General features: G+C 42.9%; 1 protein-coding gene across 2 annotated transcripts in view; it reads left to right on the top strand.

The window, feature by feature from the left end:
* Positions 1 to 1,031: 1,031 nt before the first annotated feature.
* KIF3B (kinesin family member 3B) overlaps positions 1,032 to 25,339 on the top strand; it is a 38,935-nt gene continuing 14,627 nt past the window's right edge. Inside the window, exons 1-3 of one of the 2 annotated variants that reach the window (XM_040247567.1) lie at positions 1,032 to 1,130; positions 2,355 to 2,478; positions 21,766 to 23,222. In XM_040247567.1, the coding sequence (XP_040103501.1) occupies positions 21,831 to 23,222 (1,392 nt within the window). In that variant the 5' untranslated portion in view covers positions 1,032 to 1,130; positions 2,355 to 2,478; positions 21,766 to 21,830. The remainder of the gene's footprint in view (positions 1,131 to 2,354; positions 2,479 to 21,765; positions 23,223 to 25,339) is intronic. The other variant, XM_040247568.1, reaches the window with a different exon arrangement.

Here is a 25,339-nt window from a genome sequence, read left to right as displayed (position 1 = left end):
GCAGTGGGTAACAGCAGGTCGAGTTCCTGGGGGAGGGAGTATGGAACCTGGCCTTGGAGGTGAATGTGGCTAGAACGGAGTTTTACTGATTCTGTAGAAAGTAGTAAGGGCTTTGGACTTTATTTTGAAAGAAATGGAAGTCCATTAAATGGTATGGAACATAATGTGACCCAATCTGCTTTATGTTTTAAAATGATCACTTTGGCCACCTTGTGGAAAATAGATTGGGAGGTCAGAGCTGGACACAGGAGTTAGAAGTAGAGCTTAACTATGTCAGGCAGGCTAGAGATGAGGGCAACACCTGGCCTGATGTGATGGCACTGGGGATAGAGAAAGGTGGATAGGAGAAATATTTGAGAGGTACTGGTTCAGACGATAAAGAATCTGCATGCAATGCAGGAGACCCATATTCGATTCCTGGGTCAGGAAGATCCCCTGGAGAAGGGAATGGCAACCCCAGTCCAGAGTTTGCCTGGAGAACTGCCTGGAGAATTCCACGGACAGAGGAGCCTGGCTGGCTACAGTCCACGGGGTCGCAGAGTCGGACACGACTGAGCGCCTAACGCATGCACATACACACTCTAAATAAGAGACATGGTGACTGACTTAATGGGGTGGGAGGGGCGTGTGAAGGAGAAAGAAGGGACAGGAATGATTGCTAAATTTTCGGTTGAGTGGTCTGTTGGACTCTAAATGGGAGTTTGAGACATGAAGGCACTTGAGAAAAGGCCAAAGGACACAACAAAGCCAGTGCGTTACATTTTACAGTTGGAGAAACTGAGGCACGAGATACTAGCAGGCGGAGTCAGACCGTGTATCGCTCGTCTCACACCCCCTTAGATGGGTGAAAGGACCGAAGGGTCTTGGGTACCTACTAAGGGTCAGTACCTGGCCGGGCCCGGCCCCTCCCTGCCGTGCCTGACAGACTGTCAATGACCGTCATTCGTGTCTCAATAAAGTTATTGAAATTGACACTGGTTGCTAAGGAAGTAGGTCGCCGAGCCGGTTGCTAAGGAAGTGAGCGGCCTCGTTCTCTCCCCATCCGGGGCAGCGGGGAACGGCTGAGCCAACGGCTCAGCCCACGGCTCGCCGCCGCCCCCGCAGCCGCCCGCTTTCAGCTCGGGCTGCAGGTGAGTCGGGGTGGAGCCGCAGGGCCGCTGGGCAGGGCCGATCTTTCCGCCGCATGGTATCTTCCCCTGGAGGCCCGCGGCGGCACCACCGACAGGCTTTGCAGCTCCGGCAGCGGGAGCATCTTCTGCCCTGCCTCCTGGGCATCTTCAGGCAGTCCGGACGGCCTCGTCCCCTTCTCCCCCAAGCGGGAGTGCGGCCCGACCCCAGACCCGGCCGCGGGGGTGGAAGTCAGAGAAGGAGCTCTGGGGAGAAGCGGGAGGGAGAGGGGAAGCGGTAAGGGAGGTGGGGAAGCGAAAGCTTGGGGTCCAAACCTTGGCGCTGCCCCTGGCTCACTGTGTGACCTTGGGCAAGTCCCTTTCCCTCTTGGCCTCAGTTGACCTGTTTGCCCAGTGGGGTCCTAACACTTGCTGCTCGGAGTGTTTAAGATATTGAGCCGTGTATGCTGGAAGTTCCCTCAGTGGGGAGGAGAAGGGCCAAGAGTCCAACTTGAAGTCCGAGTGTCTGGATTTGAGACTCTGCATCTCCACTTAGTAATAGTGTTGGTTTGGACAAATTAATCTCTGAGCCTTCTTTTCTTATCTGTAAAATGCATTAATGAACTGCAGTGAGAATCCAGTAAGATGGGTATGTCAAGTAGCTTGGCACATAGTAAGTGTTCAATAAGCTGTTAGGAGGCATGTGGGGTGGTTTGGCTAAGGCTTCCTGGAGGGGCTGACTTTGAGACAGGTAGGGTTTAGGTGTGTAGTGCACCAGTGATGTTTCTCCCTTGTTGACATTCCCCCTCAGTTTTACTTCTTCATTCTGCTAAGAGCAAGGGAGGTGGTGTGGATTTCTGCAAAATAGTCCTGGTGGGGGAAACCCTAGGGTCAAGTCCTTGTTGATAGTTGAGGTTATGGTTTTATTTTTTTACTTAGGTCTTGTTGACTCTTCCAGAAGACAGAGTTATGTTTCTGTCTTTTGAGAAGTTCTTGAAACAGTAACAGCTATTTCCAAGTGTGACTGGCCCTTAAACAACACAGATTTGAACTGTGTGGATGCGATTTTTTTTAAACAAAGTTATGTACTTCACCTTTATGTATAAAGAACTTGAGCATCCATGGATTTTGGTTTCCACAATCCTGCAACCAGTTCCCTGCAACCAGTTTCCCGCAAATACTGAGGGTCAGCTGTATATGATTAAGAAGCACTTTTCAGGTATATTATCTCATTTAATCTTCACATAGACTTTGCCAGGTAGGTGGTGATGTCATCTCCGTTTCGAAGATGAGGAAACTGAGGCTAAGAAAAGTGAATGACTTGCCTAAGAATTTTATACCTATTAAGTGATGGAGCTGGACACACTTCCAGGTAAATTCTGTATTTTCTTCTCCGTACCCTGATATCTCTGATATTTCAGCGGTTCTTTTGTTCCTTCTGACTGCTGTGGCTAGAGGCTTTTCTTCCACTGACAAGGAAACAAGGTCTTACATAAAGCTTCAGTTAAATAGATAGTATCCAAAGTGTGGACTTCAGAACAGAGTTGCAATGTTTAAAGGGGTTTCTCTGTCCTCCTGACCCCTCCTCTTTAAAATGAGAGGAGTAAGCTAATGGGTCCTTTTAGTGCTATTGTGCAATTCTGATGGCATGCTAGTGGTTTAAAAGCATGGAATGAAGATGCCTGGCTTCAAATCTTGGCTCTGCTGCTTCTAAGTTATGTGCCACTGAGTAATTTGCTTTACTTCTTTGTGCTACAGTTTCAGCATCTGGAAAAGTAGGGTAATAATAGTATCTACCACCCATGGCTGTTGTGAGGATTTATTATGCCTAATATATGTGAAGTGCCTGGCAGTTTTGGTAAACATTAGCTATCGTTATTTAGGCTTTGTTAAGGACTGAAGGAGAAGGCAGTGGCACCCCACTCCAGTACTCTTGCCTGGAGAATCCCATGGATGGAGGAGCCTGGTAGGCTGCAGTCCATGGGGTCACTAAGAGTCAGACATAATGAGTGACTTCACTTTCACTTTTCACTTTCATGCATTGGAGAAGGAAATGGCAGCCCACTCCAGTGTTCTTGCCCGGAGAATCCCAGGGACGGGGGAGCCTGGTGGGCTGCCGTCTATGGGGTCGCACAGAGTCGGACATGACTGAAGTGACTTAGCAGCAGCAGCAGCAGCAGCCTAAATAACCTGAATTATGCTTTATATTCTAATGATGGTTAGTGAATGAATAAAGCATATGCTGATGATACTAGGTCTTGTCAACTTCACAGGGTCACTGAATTCATGAAACAGTAGCTGTCATAGTATGGTATAAATGTCACTGTTACAGGGTTACCCCAGGAACCTGTAATCCCATGTCAGAATGGATTGCAAAGAAAAACGAAAGCTGATGGTCGGATGCCAGGTCTGGTTGTCCAACTCCCAGTTCAGTAAATGTTTACCAAATCCCTATTTGCCAAGCATGTGGGGCATGTGGAGATCAGCCCCAACTCCACATTCTTCAAGGACCTCGGGGCTTAATTTGCATATCGCTAGCATTTGAATTGAATTTGATGACTTTAAGTGAGTTGTGCCTTGTGTCTTCCCCTCCTTGGTGTAAAGGTGTGAATTCACATCTCTTGTGTCCTTAGGTTTCTGTTGGGTGCCTGGGCTAGAAGTCTTGGCTTGCTAAGCCCTTTATCCACTGATTTATGGGTCTCTGAGAAAGAACCTTCTGTTGTGCTGGTTAATAATACAGTGCCCTCTTTATGGTGCCTAATGGTTTACAAGAATGCTTAAACGTGTCTTCACTCATTTGGTCTTTCAGTAACCCTGTGAGGACAGGAGGGTGCAGATTGAGATTCCCATTTTACAGGCGAGGGACTTGAGGTAAGAAGCCAGGCTGCTGGTAGGTGGCCCATTTCACGTTGATCTCCAGGCCTTCTGACTCCAAGTTCAGTGCTCTTGCCCTACTGGCTCAGTTTCATTCACTTGCTGAACACATGGTGTGTGTCCGGTGCAGTTCTAGCCTGGAGCTGTGATGGTAGAGAGTTAGGTGAGGTCCTTGCTCTCATGCAGCTTCTATTCTGATGGCAGCAGCAGCAGAAGAAACTGGTAAATGAATGGAAATAAGTACTCTGAAAACAGTAAAACAGTGTGTCATAGAGAGTAACTTCTCCATGGGGGTGCTGCCGCTTAAGCTGGGTGGTCCAAGAAGGTTACTCTAAGATGATGACATTTTTGCTGAGATTTGTGGCCAGCCATTTGAAAATGGCAGAAGAGCAGGGGTAAAGCCTCTGAGGTGGGAATAAGGTTGGTAAATTCTGGGAACCAAAAGAAGACTCAGAGTGGCCGGAGCAAGTGGGCTTGTGGGGGATGGGTGGGGGTGAGGCTTCAGGTCGTGCAGGGCCTGTAGCCCAGAGCCCGGAGGTAGGCTTTTATTCCAGAAGCAATGGGAAAGCATTGAAGGCTTAAAGAGGGAAGTGATATGATCTGTTTTGTGTTTTTTAGAACTCACTTTGGCCTCTGTGGCCAGTGAATTTTAAGAGGTATAAGAATGGCAGCCTGGACAGTTGTTCAGAGGCCAAGTGAGAGGTGATGGTGGCTTTCTAGGGTGTTGGCAGTAGAGATGGTATAAGAGGATGGATTGGGGATGTGTCGTGGAGGTGAAACCAGCGGGATGGTGGTTGAGGGCAAGGAATCATAGATGATTCCTGGGTTTTTGGCCTGAGCAATTAGGTAGATGTTGGTGGTGCCATCTGCCTTGGAAATGATAAGACAGCTTTTTGGTAAGGTGCCCTGTGTGGAAGAATTAGCTCTGGTTCCTGTGAACCCTTGGAGGAGAGGCACAAGGTATAAACATCCCACTTAGAGCCTCTGGGGAGGAGATCCGACAGGATAGACAGCCAGGTGTGTCTGTTTGAAGCCTCCCCCAGGACATCAGAAGCCCTACTTTTCTTGAAGTCTGGCTCTTTGCCAGCTTGTGGAGTGGCAGGTGTGGGCTATGCCAGGGCAGTGCCCATCTGTTTCATTGCTGTTGGCGTTGCTGTCCTAACTCAAGATCTTTGCTGATGAAGGTTCCTGGGGGAAGGCTGGCCAACTCTGGGAGACAGAATGGAATCACTTGTGAAGTTCAGTGCCTCAAATGGCCACAGTCTGCCTGCCAAAGTGGTTCTTTCTTGGCCATCGAATGACATTTCTAAAGTTTCAGAGCTTTTGATTTGGGAATCCCTTGAGAAGCTGTTGTGTTCTGCTAAAATTCCTAGAGCATCCTTGAATGGTGTATCTGTTCTGAGCAAGGGAATTTGAGCTTTCTTTTCATTTATGCTAATAACTGCCTCGGTAAATTTAGACTTCACAATGTTGTAGATTCAGCACTGTGAATAGTGAGACTAATAATTTACCACCTCCACTTGTCTAGCTTTGTTTTCAGTTTAGAATGCTCTTTCCTCCACATTCTTGTGTACTGATGTTTAGTTCGTTGAGATCATGTGGCACATGTATTTTACCTAGTTTACAGATGAAGCATTGAGAGGGCATTCATTTTGGTCAGTAATATTAGATACTTGGTAGGTGCAGGGCTAGGTAGATCCTTGTTGGTCCAAGGATGTTCTGTATGATCAAGGCACCCGTGTGCCCTGAGAGCTTATTAGAAATGTAGAATTTATGTCTAGATATAGTCAACCAGTCTGCATTTTACCAAGACGTGCCCTCAGGGTGTTTTCTGGGTACATTAAAGCTGGTGATGCACCTCTTCAGTAATAAGTCACAAAACTAGGACTTAACCAAACATAATGGTAATAACAGTACAGGCTTCCCTTGTTTTTTTGTGCTTCACAGATACTGCATTTTTTACAATTTGAAGGTTTGTGGCAACCCTGCATTGTCAGGTGATGGTTAACGTTTTTTTGGGCAATAAAGTATTTTTAAATTAACAATTGCATTTTAATTAAACAATTACATTGTTTTGTTAGACATAATACTCTTGCACACTTAATAGACAACAGTATAGTGTAAACATAACTTTTATATGCTCTGGGGTACCAAAAAATTTGTGTGACCTGCTTTATTCCAAGATTTGCTTTATTATAGTTGTCCAGAGCTGAATCTGCAGTATCTCCAAGGTATGCCTGTAACAGGAATAGCTCACATTTATTGATCCAAATGCTGTCCTTTCTTTACACGCCTTGTCTCGTTTAGTCCTCACAGCAGCCTGGTAACTGAGTACTGTGATGAATCCCATTTTCCAGAAGAGGAAAGTAGAGGCACAGAAAGTCAGATAACTTACTCAGGCCTGCTGACTCCAGGTCCACTGCCCTTCCAGCCCCTCCTTGTTCATCTCTTTTTCAGATGGGCAGCACCTCCCTGATGTCTTGTCAAAGGCCTTTCTTTCCCTTTTGTATCCGGGTGACTAACTTCAAGTGCTGATGAAGGAAAAGTGACTTCATAGAATGACTGAAGAAATCAGGGGAAAAACCCTTGGTGTTTGAATATAATTCTGGATGTCAATTACTTGACTGACAGGCATCAGACAGATAATCTGATTAGTGAGATAGGCTACCTCTCCCTCTTCTTAGCTCTAACTCAGGGCTGAAACATGAAGCAGGTTGGCACTGTGAGCTTGTATTCTGAGTCATTCAGGCCTGAACTGCTTCTTGATTCTGGTGATAACATCAGTATCAATGAGGAGAAGCTGGCTAAAGTCCTATGCCACCAGTGGACTAATTGCAGAAGATTCCCTTTGTTGAGCCTCAGCTCTCCCTGTCTGCTGGGTGGGATTTTCCTTTCAATATCCCCTTATCTCCACAATCTTAGAAAGAGTTCTTGATCAAAGCCTGTACCATCACAGGAAATTCTGGTGTGAAAAGGCAGTGGGATCTGGGTGGAGACAAATTATCAGCACAATTCTGCCATTTGCTGTGTTACCCAAGGCAAGTAACTTAGCGTCTCTGGCCCTCAGGATCTGTATAGTCAAAATGGACATGGGATCATCTTCTAAGGCTCTTCCAGCGCTGCCTGAAAGACAGCTTTGAGTTGGGTAATCTTTTCCTTTTCCTTGGTGGCTTAATACAGTGCTTTCTCCCAGGCCTTCCAGGGTGGGGCTTTGAGAGCTCTGTCTTGGCAGTCAGAGATCCTTACCATCAGCTCATCTTATCAGCACAGACATCTGCATTGCTGCTTGGGATGTTCTTGTTTAAGGCTCAGTTAATCTTGGTGACACACTGTGTCTCCTCACTTTGTCACACTGATAGCAGATGGAGAGCTCTTCACACACAGGCACATCTATCTTTAGCATGCTGGTTTATTTAAATCATAGTTTGCATTAGAGAGCATCAGTGATAATTGTGGTGGGTGTGGTTTTATTTTTATAATTTTTGGCAAGATATTTGCAGCAGTTGCGTTTTGTCATATTTGAACATAGTGTATAAATGGAAGTGGGTCCAAGTGAAATAGAAATTGTAATAGATTCTTCGGAGCTGAGACTGGACATGCTGTTACCCACCGTGGGGTCCTTAACATCCCCTTCAGCACTGGTTTCTGGAAGGACTTGCTTTGAGGCTTTCATGTGTGATATAAATTAAACAGAGGCTAAATCTCATAGTACTGTCTCCAGCAGCATAGGGGACTGTAGTAAGCATTACTTTATAACACATTTCAATAACCTAAGCAAAAAAGTCTAGCTAGTAAATCATAAAAGATTCCATGCAGATAAGATAAAACGTCAGCTTGAGTTACTTAAGATAACCGCAAGAAGATAGTTCTTGGTGGAAATAGTTACTGGTTTTGCAAGGTCTGCAATAGCAGGACAGATTCTAGCCCAAGAAATACATGGTGCTTTTCCCTCCTTATTTCTTCAGTTTTGTCAGCATTTTAAAAAAATATTTTCCCCCCGACTATAAAAATAATTTCCACTGAGGAAAAATGAGGAAAATCCTAAAAAGGTTAACTAAGATTCACCTAGAAATAACTAGTTAAATCATCTTACTGTCCAAAGGAAAATGCATTCCTAAATGTGTTTTATCTCATGGATATGCAGTTCTTACCTATTTCTCTAATCATTGTCATTTAGGCTGGTTTCAATACTTAATTCTATGAGTAATGCTACAGTGGACATCTTAAAGATTACCTTTGCATAAACTTGTATTTATGTTTCTGATGATGTTTTTAAAATTAAAACAATATTTTGGTTGTGATGGGTTTTCTGTGCTGCTCACAAGCTTTCTCTAGTTGCTGAGAGTGGAGGCTCCTCTCTAGTTGCAGTGCTCAGGCTTCTCATGGTGGTGGCGTCTCTTGTTGCAGAGCACAGGCTCTAGGCAGCGGGCTTTCATAGTTGCTCTATGTCACGTGGAATCTTCCTGGACCAGGGATCGAACCCATGTCCTCTGCATTGGCAGGCGAATTCTCATCCACTGTACCACCAGGGAAGTCCAAGTTTTTTTTTTTTTTAACAAGGATCATTTTTTTAAGTTTTTATTGAACTTGTTACAGTATTGTTTCTGAATTTTATGTTTTGGTTCTTTGACCTGGAGGTATGTGGGAACTTATTTCCTGGACCAGGGATTGAACCCGTACCCCCTGCAGTGGAAGGCAAAGTCTTAATTAACCACTGGACCCCCAGGGAAGTCCCCTCGTGATTTCTTTAAACTGAATCCTTTCCTTGTTAAAAAAAAAAAAAATGTAATTGTAAAGGCAGCCTCCTAAATAATGTTTTTAACAAGATAGTGTCTAAACAAAATTGAAAAGGCAGCCATTAATAGTTTAGTGGGGAGGGATTACCTTTAGAAAAGGTATTCTGATTCAGTTTCAGCTCACTGGTCCACTTGCAGATGTCTTTTCAGATAGTTGCTCTCAAAGTGTATTTCCAGTTTTGCATTTGGAGATGTTCATTTAACATTTCATAACCATTTTTCCATATTTTCATGTTTAGTAATTATGAACTATAAACTTTCCCTAGCAGCGGGCACTGATGATGTTTCTGGCTTTTAATAATCACATATAGTGCTGTGGTGAGCATCTTTGCTTCTCTGCCAGCCTCATAAGAGAACAATTCTAAATAAATTAGTTTAGGGAAAGTTAGAACTTCATGAAGTTCAAAAGGAAAATTGTACCTTTTCCTTCTTAAAATTTGATTAGGACCCTCTAAAAATATCTTAAAAAAAAAAAGCTTCATGAGATATAATTCACATACCATAAGGTATCTTTTAATAACTTTTGTCAGCCTTCTTTGCTGTCTCCTTAATCTGTTTTTCTTTGTTCTTTTATTTAATTATTTGACTGTACCAGGTCTTAGTTGCAGTTCACAGGATCTCTGATCTTCGTTGTAGGATGCGGAATTCTTAGTTGTGGCATGTGGGATCTAGTTTCCTGACCAGAGATTGAACCTGGGCCCCCTGCATTGAGAGCATGGAGTCTTAGCCACTGGACTATAGTGAAGTCCCTGTTTTTCTTTTCGATACAGAATTCCTTGTGAGTAGGACTCAGAACATGAGACTTTAACATTTAAACCCTTCACTCTCTGAATAGACTATTGGCTGGTGACATTAACCAGAAATACTGTATGTACGTTACCAGTTTTGTGCAGTGGATGAGCTGTGAGAGCAAGCATGTCTTTATGGAATCAGGCAGTGAACCATGATATTTTTGATGGACTTGCAGAGAGGAATTTTTAAAATGTAGCCAATTCATTATATTACTGAAACACCCTGTGATTTATGGGATATTCTGTTTGATCAACTTTGGAAACTGTTTACTATGAAGGTAGCATGTGTAGGCAGCTTCTCTAACATGAATGTACACACCAGAATCACTAGAGATGTTGATAATGGGACTCTGATTTTGAGGATTTAGATGAGATTAGATTCTAGTGGTTAAATGAGGTGGGACGGGGGAGGATTTTAGGTGACACTCCGATACAACATCCTAAATTCTGTTGAGTTGACACTGTGAGAGTTATTCCTTCTGAAACTCTTTTGGCTCTTCTGACTATGTCAAGAAGAGTGTTTGGTTCCAGTCTTTCTTAACATGTGCTGAGTTCCCTTTCTAACCAAGGGAGATCAGTTCTGAGGCCTTAGATAAGCTATAGTTATTTAGTTTGAATTTAGTAACACTGTTGTGTGTCCTTATATTTATTTTCAGTTACCTTCCATTTGCAAGTGATACTGGTTTTCCATTTATGGTAGTGATAGAAAGTTTCTTATAAAAAGAAATGTGTGTTAAAAGTAGGTTTAATGCAAAACCTTAACTCAATAATAGTACAGGTAGTGTATGGATATGGCAAAAACTGTGAAGTCAGATGACTGACATTTAGGACCTGCTGGTGTGGAAAAAAAGGCCGTGAACTTTGGAGCCAGGTTGCCCTGATTTCTGCTTACTTTGCTGCTGATTATCTCAGTCTGCCATGTTGCTTCTCTCTCTAGTCTCCAAGGTTTTTCACTCCTGTAAATTGGGTCAGGGCAGAGGCACCTCCTATAGGCCAGGCATCGTCATGCTTGTCCTTCTCTGATCCTCACACAACCCCAAGTAGCCGGGCATTCATGATAGTCCCATTTTGCAGAGGAGGAAATAGGCTCAGAGGGGTGAGGGAACTTGCATGGAGTCCCAGAGCTGGGAATGGTTGGACTGGGTTTCAATCCCTGGTATGTCTGAACCTCTTTTTTGTTATTCCAGGCCACCTCCCTCCTTCAAATACAGGATTTGTTGTGGCTGTCTGCCCAGCTGCCTGGCTGTCTGATTAAAAGGCCAAGTCATTGTGTACACTCATCATCACTACATTATTGACAATAGCCAAGAGGTGCAAGTAGCCCGCATGTCCATGGCCATATCAATGGATAAAGAAAATATGGTATATGCTACAATGGGATGTATTTAGCCTTATAAAAACAGAGATCTTGTCACATGCTACAATACGGATGAGCCATGAGGCTGAATGGTGGTTTCCAGGGGCTGGGGAGACGGAGGTGGGGAGTTGCTATTTGATAGGTATAGAGTTTCAGTTTGGCAAGATGAAAAAGTTCTAGAGATCTGTTGCATAACACTGTGAATATCATTACTGAACTGTACACTTAAGACTGGTTGAGAGGGTACATTTTATAATAATGTGGTTTTTTTTTTTTTTTTTTAACCACAGTTAAAATTTTCTTAAAAGTTAAAAAAAAAGTGCCATTGGTCAGAAGGCAATCTGTTTTTCTTCCATTTTGGAAACTCTCAAGCATACATAAAAATCGAATAGTGGAATGAACCATGAACCCGTTACCCAGCTCCAGCAGTTATCAGCACATGGCAGTTCTGGTTCACCTGTGACCTTTTATCTACCCCACTGACCTCACCCCTGATTATTTTGGTTCCAGATAGTATGTCACTTTTATCTGAAAATGCTTTTGTGTGTATCTCTTAAGAGTAAGAACCTTCTTTAAAAAATACCGTTTTTACACCTAAAAAGTAATGATAGTTCCTTAACATCAGGGTTCGAAGTTTCTTGATGGTCTCATATATTTTTGATAATCAGCTTGTTCAAATCAAGATCCAGAAAAGGGTCCTACTCAAGGACCAAATGTTGTATTTGGTTGATTAAGTTTCTGACATCACAGTATAAATTTTAAGCAAAGAGACTGTTTCATTTCTTTGCTGGATCAGTACATGGAACAAGAAGTTCCTGGCAGGCAGGCTCTTCCAGCTTCATAGCTTAGTGGTAGTTCAGAGCATTAGCCCTCAATGTCAGGGTCGTGTGGATGGTGGGTGCCCTGTGGGTGAGAAGATAAATGGTATAGCCAGGAGAGTGGGTAAGAGTGTGCCCTCTGTCAAAAGGACATGCATAGCCTTTAAACCTCTAGCAGTAACTTCTACTAAGAACCCCCACATATAGTTAAAGGTATATTCATTCACGTTGTATGCTCAGTCATGTCTGACTCTGCAAGGCTATGGAATGTAGCCCACCAGGCTCCTCTGTCCATGGAATTTTCCAGGCAAGAATACTGGAGTATTCTTTTCCTCCTTCAGGGGATCTTCTAGACCCAGGGATCAAACCCTCATCTCCTGCATCTCCTTCATTGGCAGGCAGATTCTTTACCATTGAGCCACCTGGGAAGCCCAGTGTTCAGGACATTCACTGCAGCATTGTTTGCACTAACCAAAAACTTCTGCAAAGACCAAAAACTGTTGGAGTTTCCCTCAGTGCGGAACTGATCAAATACAGTATCAGGCAACTGTACTGTGGTATCTAAGCAGCTACTTAAAAGGTAGGGACAGGGGTGAGGGTTGGAGGAATGGGAGGTTTCTCCGAGATCTATAAAGTAAGATAAAGAATGATGATACATACTTACTAACACCTCAATTTTAAAAGTGGGGAAGCAGTGTTTATATTAGTTAAGATATATTAAGCATGAATATATCATATATTAATGTTTGCATGCGCTTCAAGTATCTCCCCAAGTGTAGAAGGAAGATTCATTTGTTCACTGTATATACAACTTGAATTGTTGTAATCTCTGCATATATTGATAAACATGTATATGTATGTGTATATGTTTAGTAAGTTTAAAGTTTTTCAGTAAGACAAACCTGGTTTTAAATCCTGACTGTACCATTTAACTGCTGTGACCTTGAGCCAATAAATTTCTCTGAGCCTCCCATCCTTGTTTTTAAAATAAGGTTAATACCTATTCCTCAAAAGGTGATTTTGAGGATTAGAAGAGGTATATACAGTAAGTGCTTAATGAGTTGTGACTATTGAATACAAGGAAGCCCCAGACCCACACTGATTCTGAATTAGTGTCCCCTAGACTTGAATATATTTTTTATGAATGTTTCGGTTTCTTTGCCTCTTTTCCCCGCTAGATAAGTGCTTTCTTTGTTTGCCTGTTGGGGTCATCAAATGATGGAGCTCATGGCGGCAGTTTGAATTCGGGGCAGGCATTTATGTAATCATATTTCTTGTCTGTGACCTTTCCAGATAAGTAGTCTGTCATCTTAAGACACGTAAGCTGAAACCAAGGTACTAGACCTTTTTCCCCCAAAGAAAAAATATTTTTATTGCCATCTCCCTGCATGATTGTAAGAAACCAAATACAGTTATCACAAAAGCCAAAGAAAGCAAAAACAGTAATTTGCAAGCTCACTCCCAGAGATCAATATTATTTGCCTTTCTTGAGGGTTTATTATGCATCTTGAACTAGACTGAGCATTTAACATTTATTAGCTTACTTAGTCCTTATAACAGTTCTTTATGGTAGGTGTTGTTACTTAATTCCATTTTATAGAAGAAACTATGACAGTGTAACTTTCTCTAGATGTTATAGCTGAGTGGCAGAGCAGAATTTCAAATCCTGACCTGCTGAAAGTTCAAGTTTATGCTTGAATGGTGTGTCTTGTCTTTGCAGTTTCCTTCACATCTGTCTCTGCACTTGTGCGGGCACATGTAGACATAAATTGCAACATAGTAACTGTCCTGTTGTGTAGCCTGCTTTTTCCCTCCCAACAAGATGTTATGAACATCTTCCCTTGTGTAAGTAGCTAGAGGTTTATTACCATTCTTAATGATTGCATAATTTCCCATTGTAGAGATATGTCATAATCTAACCAGTTCCTTATCAATGAGTGTTTAAGTGGTCAGAGATACAGTTGAGATAAACATAAAGGTGTATGTACATCTTGCACATGTATTCAGTTATTCACTGATGGCCTTAAAATAGTAGCAAGAAATGGAGTTGCTGTTTCAAGGGAGTATTACAAGTATTGCATTTCAATGTTTTTATATGTGTGTGTGTGTATATATATATATATTTTTTTTTTTTTTAGCATGTATGACATGCAGGATCTTAGTTCCCCAACCAGGGTTTGAATCCATGCCCCCTGCAGTGGATGTGTGGGATCTTAACCATTGGACTGTCACGGAAATCCCTTCAGTTTTTTGATATTGATTGCTCAAATGCCCTTAAATAATTTGTGCCGGTTTGAAATGCTGTGCCTCTTATATTACTATAAGAGATAGTTTGAAAGTGTTTAGACAGAGCACTCAACTGTTTGGCTTACAAAAAAAGATTCCCTTATGTTTATAAACAGTGCCCGTAATAACAGAATATATATTATTAGTCTGTTACTTTGATGTCTTTGTTCTGAATGCCTTTTATGACTGAGGCTACACGGCACGTAACATTGACATTAGAACGTTAAAGACTCCATGTCTGTAGACCTCCTAGAAGCTCTTTTATGACACTTCCCCATGAAGTGGGAACAAGTAGCTTCACTCCTAGGGCCCTTGTTCATGACTTAAAACATTCTATTACGTTATACTCGGGGTGGTCAGTGGAAGTGGAATGATGAAAGCAAAATGAGTTTTAACATCTGGATATAGTTTAGTAAATTTCACAAAAATTTTCATCTTTTTTCCTCCCCTAATTTGATTTTAAGACTGGGTAATATATTTACATGATTCAAGAGGAAATGGCAACCTGCTCAAGTATTCTTGCCAGGAAAATTCCGTGGACAGAGGAGCCTGGTGGGCTACAGTCCACCGGGTCACAAAGAGTCGGACACGACTGAACGTGCATACATAAATTTGGTCATAGATGGAGATGCCTACAGGAGCCAGGCAGGAAGTGTAAATGAGCAAAGCATGCTGGGTGTGAGACAGTAGGAAGTGTGGGTTGGGGAGGATTGGGTGGCTGGGCCCATCACTGGGTAGCTGAGCTGTCATTCAGCTCCCATTGCTGGCACTTGGGGCCTGGGCCAGGGGCCATCAGGATATTCCCATTCTTCCAGAGAAGCAGAAATCCTGTCTATTTTAATGTGAAATTGCTATTGGTTTTTTGTTTGTTTTAGTTTTTTTTTTTTTTTTTCAGAAATCTTAAACATTTGTTCCATTCTCTAAAAGGATATACACTGTAAAGCCTCCCTTCGGCTCTTGGCTTTTAGCTACCCAGCTCTTTTCCCTACAGGCAACCAGTGTTGTTATCTGGCTTTTGCGTATTCCTCCAGATATATTTTATGTACATAGAAGCAGGTATAGAACTATTCTCTCAAAACAGATTCCATGTCCTTTTAAAAGTTCTCCAGGCAGGGATGTTATTTTTTCAATTGGAGATGAATAATCTTGTTTTGAAAATTGTGTAATTCCCATTTTGATAACTGGCCGTCATGGGAACCAGAGACCCAGAGTTGAGCTTGCTCTCTTGATGTTGGTTTGGGGATTGGCAAACAAGGAGTCCTGATCCTTCAGAACAATTAGCAGCCGTTGCGAAAGAGACGTGTTGATGGTGATGAGGTGGATACAGAGTAGAAACAGCTGCTTCCCCTGAGAGAAAGCTGCACACGGACTTGGTTTGGGCTGGTTAATAGGGCGGGTTTGGGCTGGTTAATAGGGCGTCACTTTTATTTTCTCGTCTGAGTGTTGCGGTGCTTTTCTGCTGGGCTCTGTGATCTGTGGCGTGGGTTGCCTTTCAGACACTGTGAGTCCTTGAACTCCAGGCCAGGCAGTTGGCAGGTGTTTACCTGATCTGACCTTAGAGAACACTGCATTGGAATGCATCCATTAAAGGTGTATTAGTATGCACTGTGTACCCACGGAGTATCCCTCCTTGCAGGGCTGTTCCTGCAAGGAACAGTGAATTGCCAGACCTTTATTTTTTTCCCATTTAAAGCTACCACATGCTTGTTAGAGAAAATTTGGAAAATATAGAAAGGTTGAGGGAGCAGGGAAAATCTCCTATATGCAGTCCCATCTCACAGAGTGGACCACTACTGCTGTTTTGATGTGTGTCTTATTTTTATACAATTGTGATTGCTTGTATTTAATTTTGTAAACTGCTTTTTCATTTATGCTAAGCATATTCCATGTCATTACAGAGCCTTGGTAAGTGTCATTTAAAAAGATGGACTAGCATGACAAGGGCTGCCCAGGTGTCACAGTGGGAACGAATCCACCTACCACTGCAGGAGGCACAGGAAATACAAAGGACACGGGTTTGATTCCTGGGTCAGGAAGATGCCCTGAAGTAGGAAATGGCAACCTGCTCAAGTATTCTTGCCAGGAAAATTCCGTGGACAGAGGAGCCTGGTGGGCTACAGTCCACCGGGTCACAAAGAGTCGGACACGACTGAACGTGCATACATAAATTTGGTCATAGATGGAGATGCCTACAGGAGCCAGGCAGGAAGTGTAAATGAGCAAAGCATGCTGGGTGTGAGACAGTAGGAAGTGTGGGTTGGGGAGGATTGGGTGGCTGGGTCCATCATTGGGTGGCTGAGCTGTCATTCAGCTCCCATTGCTGGCACTTGGGGCCTGGGCCAAGGGCCATCAGTATATTCCCATTCTTCCAGAGAAGCAGAAATCCTGTCTATTTTAATGTGAAATTGCTATTGGTTTTTTGTTTGTTTTAGTTTTTTTTTTTTTTTTTTCAGAAATCTTAAACATTCAGAGAATAATGTAGGAAGCAGAATTGACAGTTGTTAATGTTTTCTCTTATTTGCTTCAAGCCTCATAACCCGCTTCTATTTGTTTTTGAGAAATGATAAAGTATTACAGATAAATTAAAAAATTCTTTACATTTTTTTGTTCCATTCTCTACATTTCACTCTGTCCAGTTTTAGCAGGCACTATCATAAATTATTGTATATCCTTCTATTCCATTTTTGGGGATACTTACATATATATAAATGCAAATCCATGAACATATTGTTTTCTAATTTTTTAGTCATAATTGTCATTCTGCAGCTTGCTTTTTCACTCAACCTGTTTGTTTTCTTTCTTTCTTTTTTTTTTTTTAATATTTATTTGGCTGCACCAGGTCTTAGTTGGCATGTGAAATCTTTATAGTTACAACATGTAGGATCTAGTTTCCTGACTAGTGGTCAAACCTGGGCCCCCATTGTTGGGAGCACAGAGTTTTAGTTACTGGACCATGAGGAAAGTCTCAACCTGTTTATTTATTAATGTAAATATATATAACTAATTCAGAGTTGACAGACTTTTTCTATGACAGATCAGGATTTCAGGTTTTGTGGGCCACACTGTCTCTGCTACAGCTACTCAGCTCTGCTATTTTATAGCTAATGCAGCCATAGATAATATGTAAGCAAAGGGGCATGGCTGTGTTCCAATAAAACTTTATTTACAAAAACTGGCTGTGGGCTGAATTTGGCCTGTGGGCTGTCATTTGCTGACTCTTGCTCCAATTTATTCCTTTTAAATACTGAATAGTATAATATCTGTAGCATGAATGTACGATCTTTTATTTTTCAGTTCCTCTATAAATGGATGATTAGGTTGTTTCCAGTTTTCTAGGAAGCATCCTTTTCTGTTTCCTTGTGTGTAAGTGCAAAGATTTTTCACCAAGGCATATACAGATATAGAGGTAGAATTGCTGTTTTTTTTTTTTTTTTAAACAATGGTTGGGCCAAATAAAAATGGCTTCAGGTAGAATGTGACCAGTTTGTGACCTGTGTTCTAGAATCTCTATAGGAAGCCAATAGTTACGATCATCCAAATCCACCCCTAGTTCTAGAATTTGTTGTGGACTTCTTGACAGCACAGGTGAGAGGGCGTGAATCCAGACACGAAAGATTCTGGAAGAGAGTGGTTGCCCTGAGAAATGTGCAACTGATTTCCTCAGTGGACAAGTGAGATGAAGCTGGACAAAGACTCAGTTTTTCACGTGTAGTAGCCATTCTAATGGTGGTTGTTAACAATGGGATGACAAGTTCAAGCAGAGGAGGTGTTCGGGATAAAGATGCTGAGCTGCTGACCTGTGGTTTCTCCTTTCCTGGCAATGCTGTGAGTTCCTTTAAAGATTTATCACTGTAATTAGACAGACCAGAAGAAGGAGGAGGAAGGTAATAAAGACTATCAGGGCATCCTTCCAAGAAAACCCTCTCCTTTGAGGAGGACCCACAGCAAGATTTTAAGCTCTGGTGGCAGGAAATTAAATTAGTCCATCTTCCTGAAGTAATATGTCAATAGTACATGACTAGTTCAGCCAAGCTCAGTGAGTTCAGAAAAGAAATGATGTTCTGTGTTCCAAGTCAAGGAGATTTAATTAAGTGGACTCAGACTTTGGGAATTCCTTCTTTTTAAAAGCTTTTTAAGGTTACTGTGGGTCATTATCATTCCTTTGTTTTTATTGTTTTGGAGAACTCAAAAATATACAGGGCTGTAACAGAAGCAGCTGAACTTCAACATCTGCATGAAAGCCTGCTGCAGGCTTTTTAGTTTCATTAGAGAGGCTTGGGGTCACGTTGTTTTCATAGGTAAAACCTCTCCCCAGGTATGAAATGCAGAAGAATCGGTCTTCTCCAGTGACCTGTTCCCCATGCCCTTTTCTGTTTCTTATTCCTTGGAGTCTCAGCTCTTGTCTAACCATCCCATGTGCTACAGCAGGGGCCTCCCCAAAGGAGGCTCTGGGGCCTGGGGTTCGGGCTTGGCACCTAGAGAGCTTTTAGGCCTCTGTTGAAGTGAAGGGAGAGACAGTCAAGGGATCAGCCATGGCTGTAGCTTGGGGGCCATTCCCCTGGAAAAGAAAGGGAGACGTAGCAACCTGGCCATTCTGATATCTGATTCGAAGCATCTGGCTTAATTCTAGTAGCTTCTAGAAGGTGATGAATGAAAGGCTGCCTTTTACATAGTTTTATTTAAATGACTTGATATTTACTTTTAACTGGACATTCCCTGGAGAAGGAAATGGCATCCCACTGCAGTATTCTTGCCTGGAGAATCCCATGGATAGAAGAGCACAGCAGGCTACTGTCCATGGGGTCGCAAGAGTCAGACACAACTTAGCGACTAAACTACAAACCACCACAGTTGAACATTGATTAGGTATTTGGATCTAAATTCGAACTGATTTTTTTTTTTTTAAGGATGATGACTACAAATTGAACAAGAGAAAATATTAGTCTAGTGATATTTAATGCATAAAATTAGGCTTCCCTGGTGGCTCAGCAATAAGGAAGCCACCTGCAATGTTGGAGACTGCCTGCAATGCTGGAGACATGGGTTCAGTCCCTGAGTCGGGAGGATCCCCAGAAGAAGGAAATGGCAGTTTTCTTGCCTGGAAAATCTCATGGACAGACGAGCCTGGTGGGCTACAGTCCATGGGGTTACAGAGTCAGACACGACTTAATGACTAAACCACCACCATCACCACCAGTAATCTTCAGAATGCCCCTCTGACAGGGGTTTTGGATGCAATTGTTGTAGCTTTTTTTTTTTTTTCTTTTTTGGCCATGCTGTGGCATGTGAGCAAAAGTTCCCCACCAAGGATTGAACCTGTACCCCCTGCAGTGGAAGTGCTGAGTCTTATACTCTGGACTGCCAGGGAAGTCCCTATATTAGTTAATTTTAATCGGACTGTTTTAGTTCACAAAGTAGTTCCACCTTTATAAGTAACTGTTAGTCTGACAATCATCCAAAATGAAGGAGAATTATCCCTGTTTTACAGATTTTACAAAAACATTGATGCAGGGAGGCTAAGAGGTCTTGTGGTTCTTCATTCTTAGAGAACATTATTTTATTACATGTAACAATTAGAAGAATTATGAAAAGTAACTTCTCATGTTTCCATGTGCTTACTTACCGACAGAACAATTTTTTATGAAAGATCAATGAAGGAACATAATTCTGTTTATTAATTGCCAGCATATATTCCTAGAGTGACTCGTTACGGCTTCACATTTTTCTCCCTTTTGTTGGCAAGGAATAGGTCAATCTCACAACTCAATGAGTACTGTAATTCGTGTTCTAAGTATCTATCAAAATTATAAATGCATATATCCTGTAATCCAGATAGATTTTTTTTCCCCCATACGTGAAAGGATGTGGTCCTAGGTTTTTATAGTAAAATATCAGGAACAGCTTAAGTGCTAGGGTAGTGGTTAAATAAATTACAATGCCTTCATACAGAGGGATGTTTTACTGCTGTCGTAAAGAACAGGGCAGCTCTGCATTTACTGAGGCAAACAAACTCCAAGATAGGTTGTTAAGTAAAAAAAAAACAAGCTGCAGGACACTGCGGATTGTGTATTACATACTATGCTTGTGTAAAAAAGGAGAGGGTAGTGTGCATTAATACATAGAGCTTGCTATTCATAAACTTATTCAGGAAGATTAAAAATCTAATAATACTTGGCTGGAGAACAGGTAAGGGAGAGGGACCTGTCAGCAAAGGACCTTTTGAATCAAGAATCATGTGAATTACCTGTTTGTTTTTAATTTTAAAAATAATTTTTGTTTTAAAAATTATTTTATTTGTTTGCTTATTTTTGGCTCTGTTGGGTCTTTGTTGCTGCAAGGGCCTTCTCCACTTGCTGCGAGCGCAGGCTTCTCATGATGGTGGCATCTCTTGTTGTGGAGCACAGGCTCTAGGCACAGGAACTTCGGTAGCTGCAGCGCACAGGGCTCAGCAGTGCACAGGGCTCAGCAGTTGCGGCTCTCAGGCCCTAGGGCGTGGGCTCAGTAGTTGTGGCATATGGGCTTTGTTGCTCTGTGGCATGTGGAATCTTCCCAGACCAGAGATCAAACCCGTGTCCCCTGCATTGGCAGGCAGATTCTTATCCATTGCGCCACCAGGGAAGTCAGAATTATCTGTTTTGTTTTGTTTTTTTTTTTTTAAAAACCCTTGGTTTGAGGTTTTGGGGAGTTTAACATCATCATATGTATCTCTTTGCTCTAATTTGCTTGCTCCCTACCCCTTCCCAAAGAACCCATTTAATCATCCTTTCTTCTGCTCCATGAGTTTTTAGCACCAAATGAAGTTCTTTTTTGTTTTTACTTAAAAATTTCTTAACATCTATTTTCTTATTTGCATTCAAATTTAAATTTATTGACTGGATAAGTGCTTTCTATGTGATGCATTACCCCACATCCTTGTTTATTAGAACACATTTTGCACAAGCCATAGTTGATTTTAGAATGAAAAAGTGTTATTAGTACAAGATAGGAAATTCAAACAGTACTAATGAGTGTATAGTGAAAGTGCTTTTTTTCTTTCTCTAGATCTCTGAGTGTCCTCTGACCCATAGTTCCCCTCCCATGGTTGCCACCGTTACCACTTTTACATGTATGCTTCTAATATTGTAGCATGCATATGTAAACTGTGCTATAGACACTGTTCCTCGTCCAGGGTTTTTCACTTAACAGCATATCTTGGTTTAGGATTATGTTTAGATTAGCACATTGTTTTTAGCAACTGCACAGGATTCCACTGCATATATTAAATATATTTCATCAGCCGCCTCTTGATGGGAATTTGGGTTGTCCACAGTCTATTGCTACCACAGATGATGCCACAACAGATATCCTTCTATCTGTAGGATAAACTCTTAGAAATACAACTGCTAGATCAAAGGGGCTCTGCATTTTAAATTTAGATAGATAGCTCCAAATGGCTCTATGCAGAGGTTATGGTAGTTCCATAGCATATAAGGTTACTTGAGCTTTTATAAAGCTTCCAGCCACCTCAACCTGTAGTATAGGATAAAATATACATTGAAGAGTGGACAAGCTAGTTGGTGGGTTTTTATTTTTCCCTCTGCAACTGGTTAAGATCCCATGAGGAAATAGCCATTTGTAGTAGTTATTAAGTATGGCTGTCAGAAGGTTGGCTAGATGGAGGTGACCTGGGTATGTAATCAGCCCCCAGTGACAACTGTACTGTCTGTGCTTACTTTTTTTTTTTTCCCCTCCCCCTAGGACCCTAGCATCCTGAGATATTTTTGGATTCATAGCCCTTAAGAGTGACCTGGTCAGAGGTCATCATGTCAAAGCTGAAAAGCTCAGAATCAGTCCGGGTGGTGGTTCGCTGTAGGCCCATGAATGGCAAGGAAAAGGCTGCTTCATATGACAAGGTGGTGGATGTGGACGTGAAGCTAGGGCAGGTGTCTGTCAAGAACCCCAAGGGAGTGGCCCATGAAATGCCCAAGACCTTCACTTTTGATGCTGTCTACGACTGGAACGCCAAACAGTTTGAACTCTATGATGAGACCTTCAGACCGCTGGTGGACTCTGTCCTTCAGGGTTTCAATGGGACAATTTTTGCCTATGGACAGACGGGGACTGGGAAAACCTACACGATGGAAGGAGTCCGGGGCGACCCTGAAAAAAGAGGGGTCATCCCTAACTCGTTTGATCACATCTTCACCCATATCTCTCGATCCCAGAATCAACAGTACTTGGTCAGGGCTTCTTACTTGGAGATCTACCAGGAGGAGATCCGAGACCTGCTCTCCAAGGATCAGACCAAAAGGCTCGAGCTCAAAGAGAGGCCTGACACCGGGGTGTACGTGAAAGACTTGTCTTCCTTCGTTACCAAGAGCGTGAAGGAAATAGAGCATGTGATGAACGTGGGGAACCAGAACCGTTCTGTTGGGGCCACCAACATGAATGAGCACAGTTCCCGTTCACATGCAATTTTTGTCATCACCATTGAATGCAGTGAGGTAGGCCTCGACGGTGAAAACCACATCCGGGTAGGGAAACTGAACCTTGTAGATCTTGCTGGCAGTGAACGGCAGGCCAAGACTGGTGCGCAAGGGGAAAGATTGAAGGAAGCAACCAAGATCAACCTGTCCCTTTCGGCCTTGGGTAATGTCATTTCTGCCCTGGTGGATGGAAAAAGCACTCATATTCCATATCGGGACTCCAAGCTTACCAGGCTCCTCCAGGATTCTCTTGGTGGCAATGCTAAAACTGTGATGGTGGCCAACGTGGGGCCCGCCTCTTACAATGTAGAAGAGACCCTAACCACTCTAAGATATGCCAACCGTGCCAAAAACATTAAGAACAAGCCAAGGGTCAATGAGGACCCTAAGGACGCCCTTCTTCGAGAATTCCAGGAAGAGATTGCTCGGCTCAAGGCCCAGTTAGAGAAACGGTCCATTGGCAGAAGGAAGAGGCGAGAGAAGCGGAGGGGGGTTGGGGGTGGGGAAGAGGAGGAGGAGGAGGGAGAAGAGGGGGAGGAGGAAGGGGATGACAAAGATGATTATTGGCGGGAACAGCAAGAGAAACTGGAGATCGAGAAGCGGGCCATTGTTGAGGACCACAGCTTGGTTGCAGAGGAAAAGAAGAGGCTGCTGAAGGAGAAGGAGAAAAAGATGGAGGATCTGCGGCGGGAGAAGGAGGCTGCTGAGGTGCTTGGGGCCAAAATCAAGGTACTGTGCCCTGCCTTAGGGCTGTTCTGTTTTTGTTCTAATTTTTTTGTTTTATCAAAAAAATGATATGAGGAATGATGTTGATATTCAGTGCCCAAGGGCTTCCCTAGTAGCTCAGCTGGTAAAGAATCCACCTGCAATATAGGAGACCCTGGTTTGATTCCTGAGTCGGGAAGATCCCCTGGAGAAGGAATAGGCTACCCACTCTAGTATTCATGGGTTTACCTGGTGGCTCAGACGGTAAAGAATCCATCTGCAAAGCAGGAGACTTGGGTTCAATCCCTGGGTTGGGAAGATCCCCTGGAGGAGGGCATGGCAACCCAGTCCAGTATTCTTGCCTGGAGAATCTTTGACAGTAATATCCATGTACCCCTCTCCCTCCCCCAGTATAAGAAACAGAGTAGCATCTGTATCTTTACAAGCTCTTTGTGCCCCTACCTCCCCAGAAGTAACCGTTACCTTGGATTTGGTGTTTATTCTTTCTTTGCTTTTCTTTATAGTTTACCCAAATGTGTATATATGTGTATATACGTCTCTACATAAGGGATCATTTTGTGCATGCTCAGTCGCTTCAGTCATGTCCGACTCTGTGTTACCCTATGGACTGTAGCCCGCCCGGCTCCTCTGTCCATGGGATTCTCCAGGCAAGAATACTGGAGTGGGTTGCTGTGCCTTCCCCCAGGGGATCTTCCTGACCCAGAGATTGAACCCACATCTCCTGCGTCTCCTGAATTGCAGGCAGATTCTTTACCCACTAAGCCACCTGTTCAGTTCAGTTCAGTTCAGTCGCTCAGTTGTATCTGACTCTTTGCGACCCCATGAATTGTAGCACACCAGGCCTCCCTGTCCATCACCAACTCCCGGAGTTCACTCAGACTCACGTCCATCGAGTCAGTGATGCCATCCAGCCATCTCATCCTCTGTCGTCCCCTTCTCCTCCTGCCCCCAATCCTTCCCAGCATCAGAGTTTTTCCCAATGAATCAACTCTTTGCATGAGGTGGCGAAAGTATTGGAATTTCAGCTTTAGCTTCAGTCCTTCCAAAGAACACCCCGGACTGATCTCCTTTAGGATGCACTGATTGGATCTCCTTGCAGTCCAAGGGACTCTCAAGAGTCTTCTCCAACACCACAGTTCAAAAGCATCAATTCTTCAGCTCTCAGCTTTCTTCACAGTCCAACTCTCACATCCATACATGACTATTAGAAAAACCAGAGCCTTGACTAGACGGACCTTTGTTGGCAAAGTAATGTTTCTGCTTTTGAAAATGCTGTCTAGGTTGGTCATAACTTTCCTTCCAAGGAGTAAGCGTCTTTTAATTTCATGGCTGCAGTCACCTGCAGTGATTTTGGAGCCCCCCAAAATAAAGTCTGTCACTGTTTCCACTGTTTCCCCATCTATTTGCCATAAAGTGATGGGACCAGATGCCATGATCTTCGTTTTCAGAATGTTGAGCTTTAAGCCAAGTTTTTCACTCTCCTCTTTCACTTTCATCAAGAGGCTTTTTAGTTCCTCTTCACTTTCTGCCATAAGGGTGGTGTCATCTGCATATCTGAGGTTATTGATATTTCTCCCGGCAATCTTGATTCTAGCTTGCACTTCTTCCAGCCCAGCTTTTCTCATGATGTACTCTGCATAAAGATCTTTTTAGTTTCACATAATTTTTAACTTTCGTATCAGTTGAATCCCACTGCTGTGATCTACTTTTATTTGCTAAATGTTATGTTAATGAAATTTATCCATTTTGATGCCTGGAACTGTGATTCATTCATACTGCTCTGAGATTTCCATGGCATTCCATTCTCCTGATGGTGTGGGTTGTTTTAGTTTTCTTGCCCTGAATTCCTTGTCCTTGACTCGAGGAGAACTTGTGTGGGTGAGTTTCTTGCTTGACACCATCAGGTCTTAGGGTGTATATAGCTTCAACTTCACCAGACAGCAACTTGTAGCTTTCTCATGTGGTCATGTGTGTTGATGCTTCGACCAGCGGGGTGTGAGTCCTGGTTGTTCCCCATCCTTACCAACACTTGTGATTAGCAGGCTTGAATTTGTGTCTGTCTGGTAGATAAACAGTGGTGTCTGCTTGTGGTTTTTCTGTGCAGGGTGCCTGAGTAGGCA

Source organism: Oryx dammah, unplaced genomic scaffold, assembly GCF_014754425.2.
Source record: "Oryx dammah isolate SB20612 unplaced genomic scaffold, SCBI_Odam_1.1 HiC_scaffold_10, whole genome shotgun sequence".
Taxonomy (NCBI): domain Eukaryota; kingdom Metazoa; phylum Chordata; class Mammalia; order Artiodactyla; family Bovidae; genus Oryx; species Oryx dammah.
Note: the sequence above shows the minus strand (reverse complement) of the source record. Positions and strands in the feature narration are given on the sequence as shown.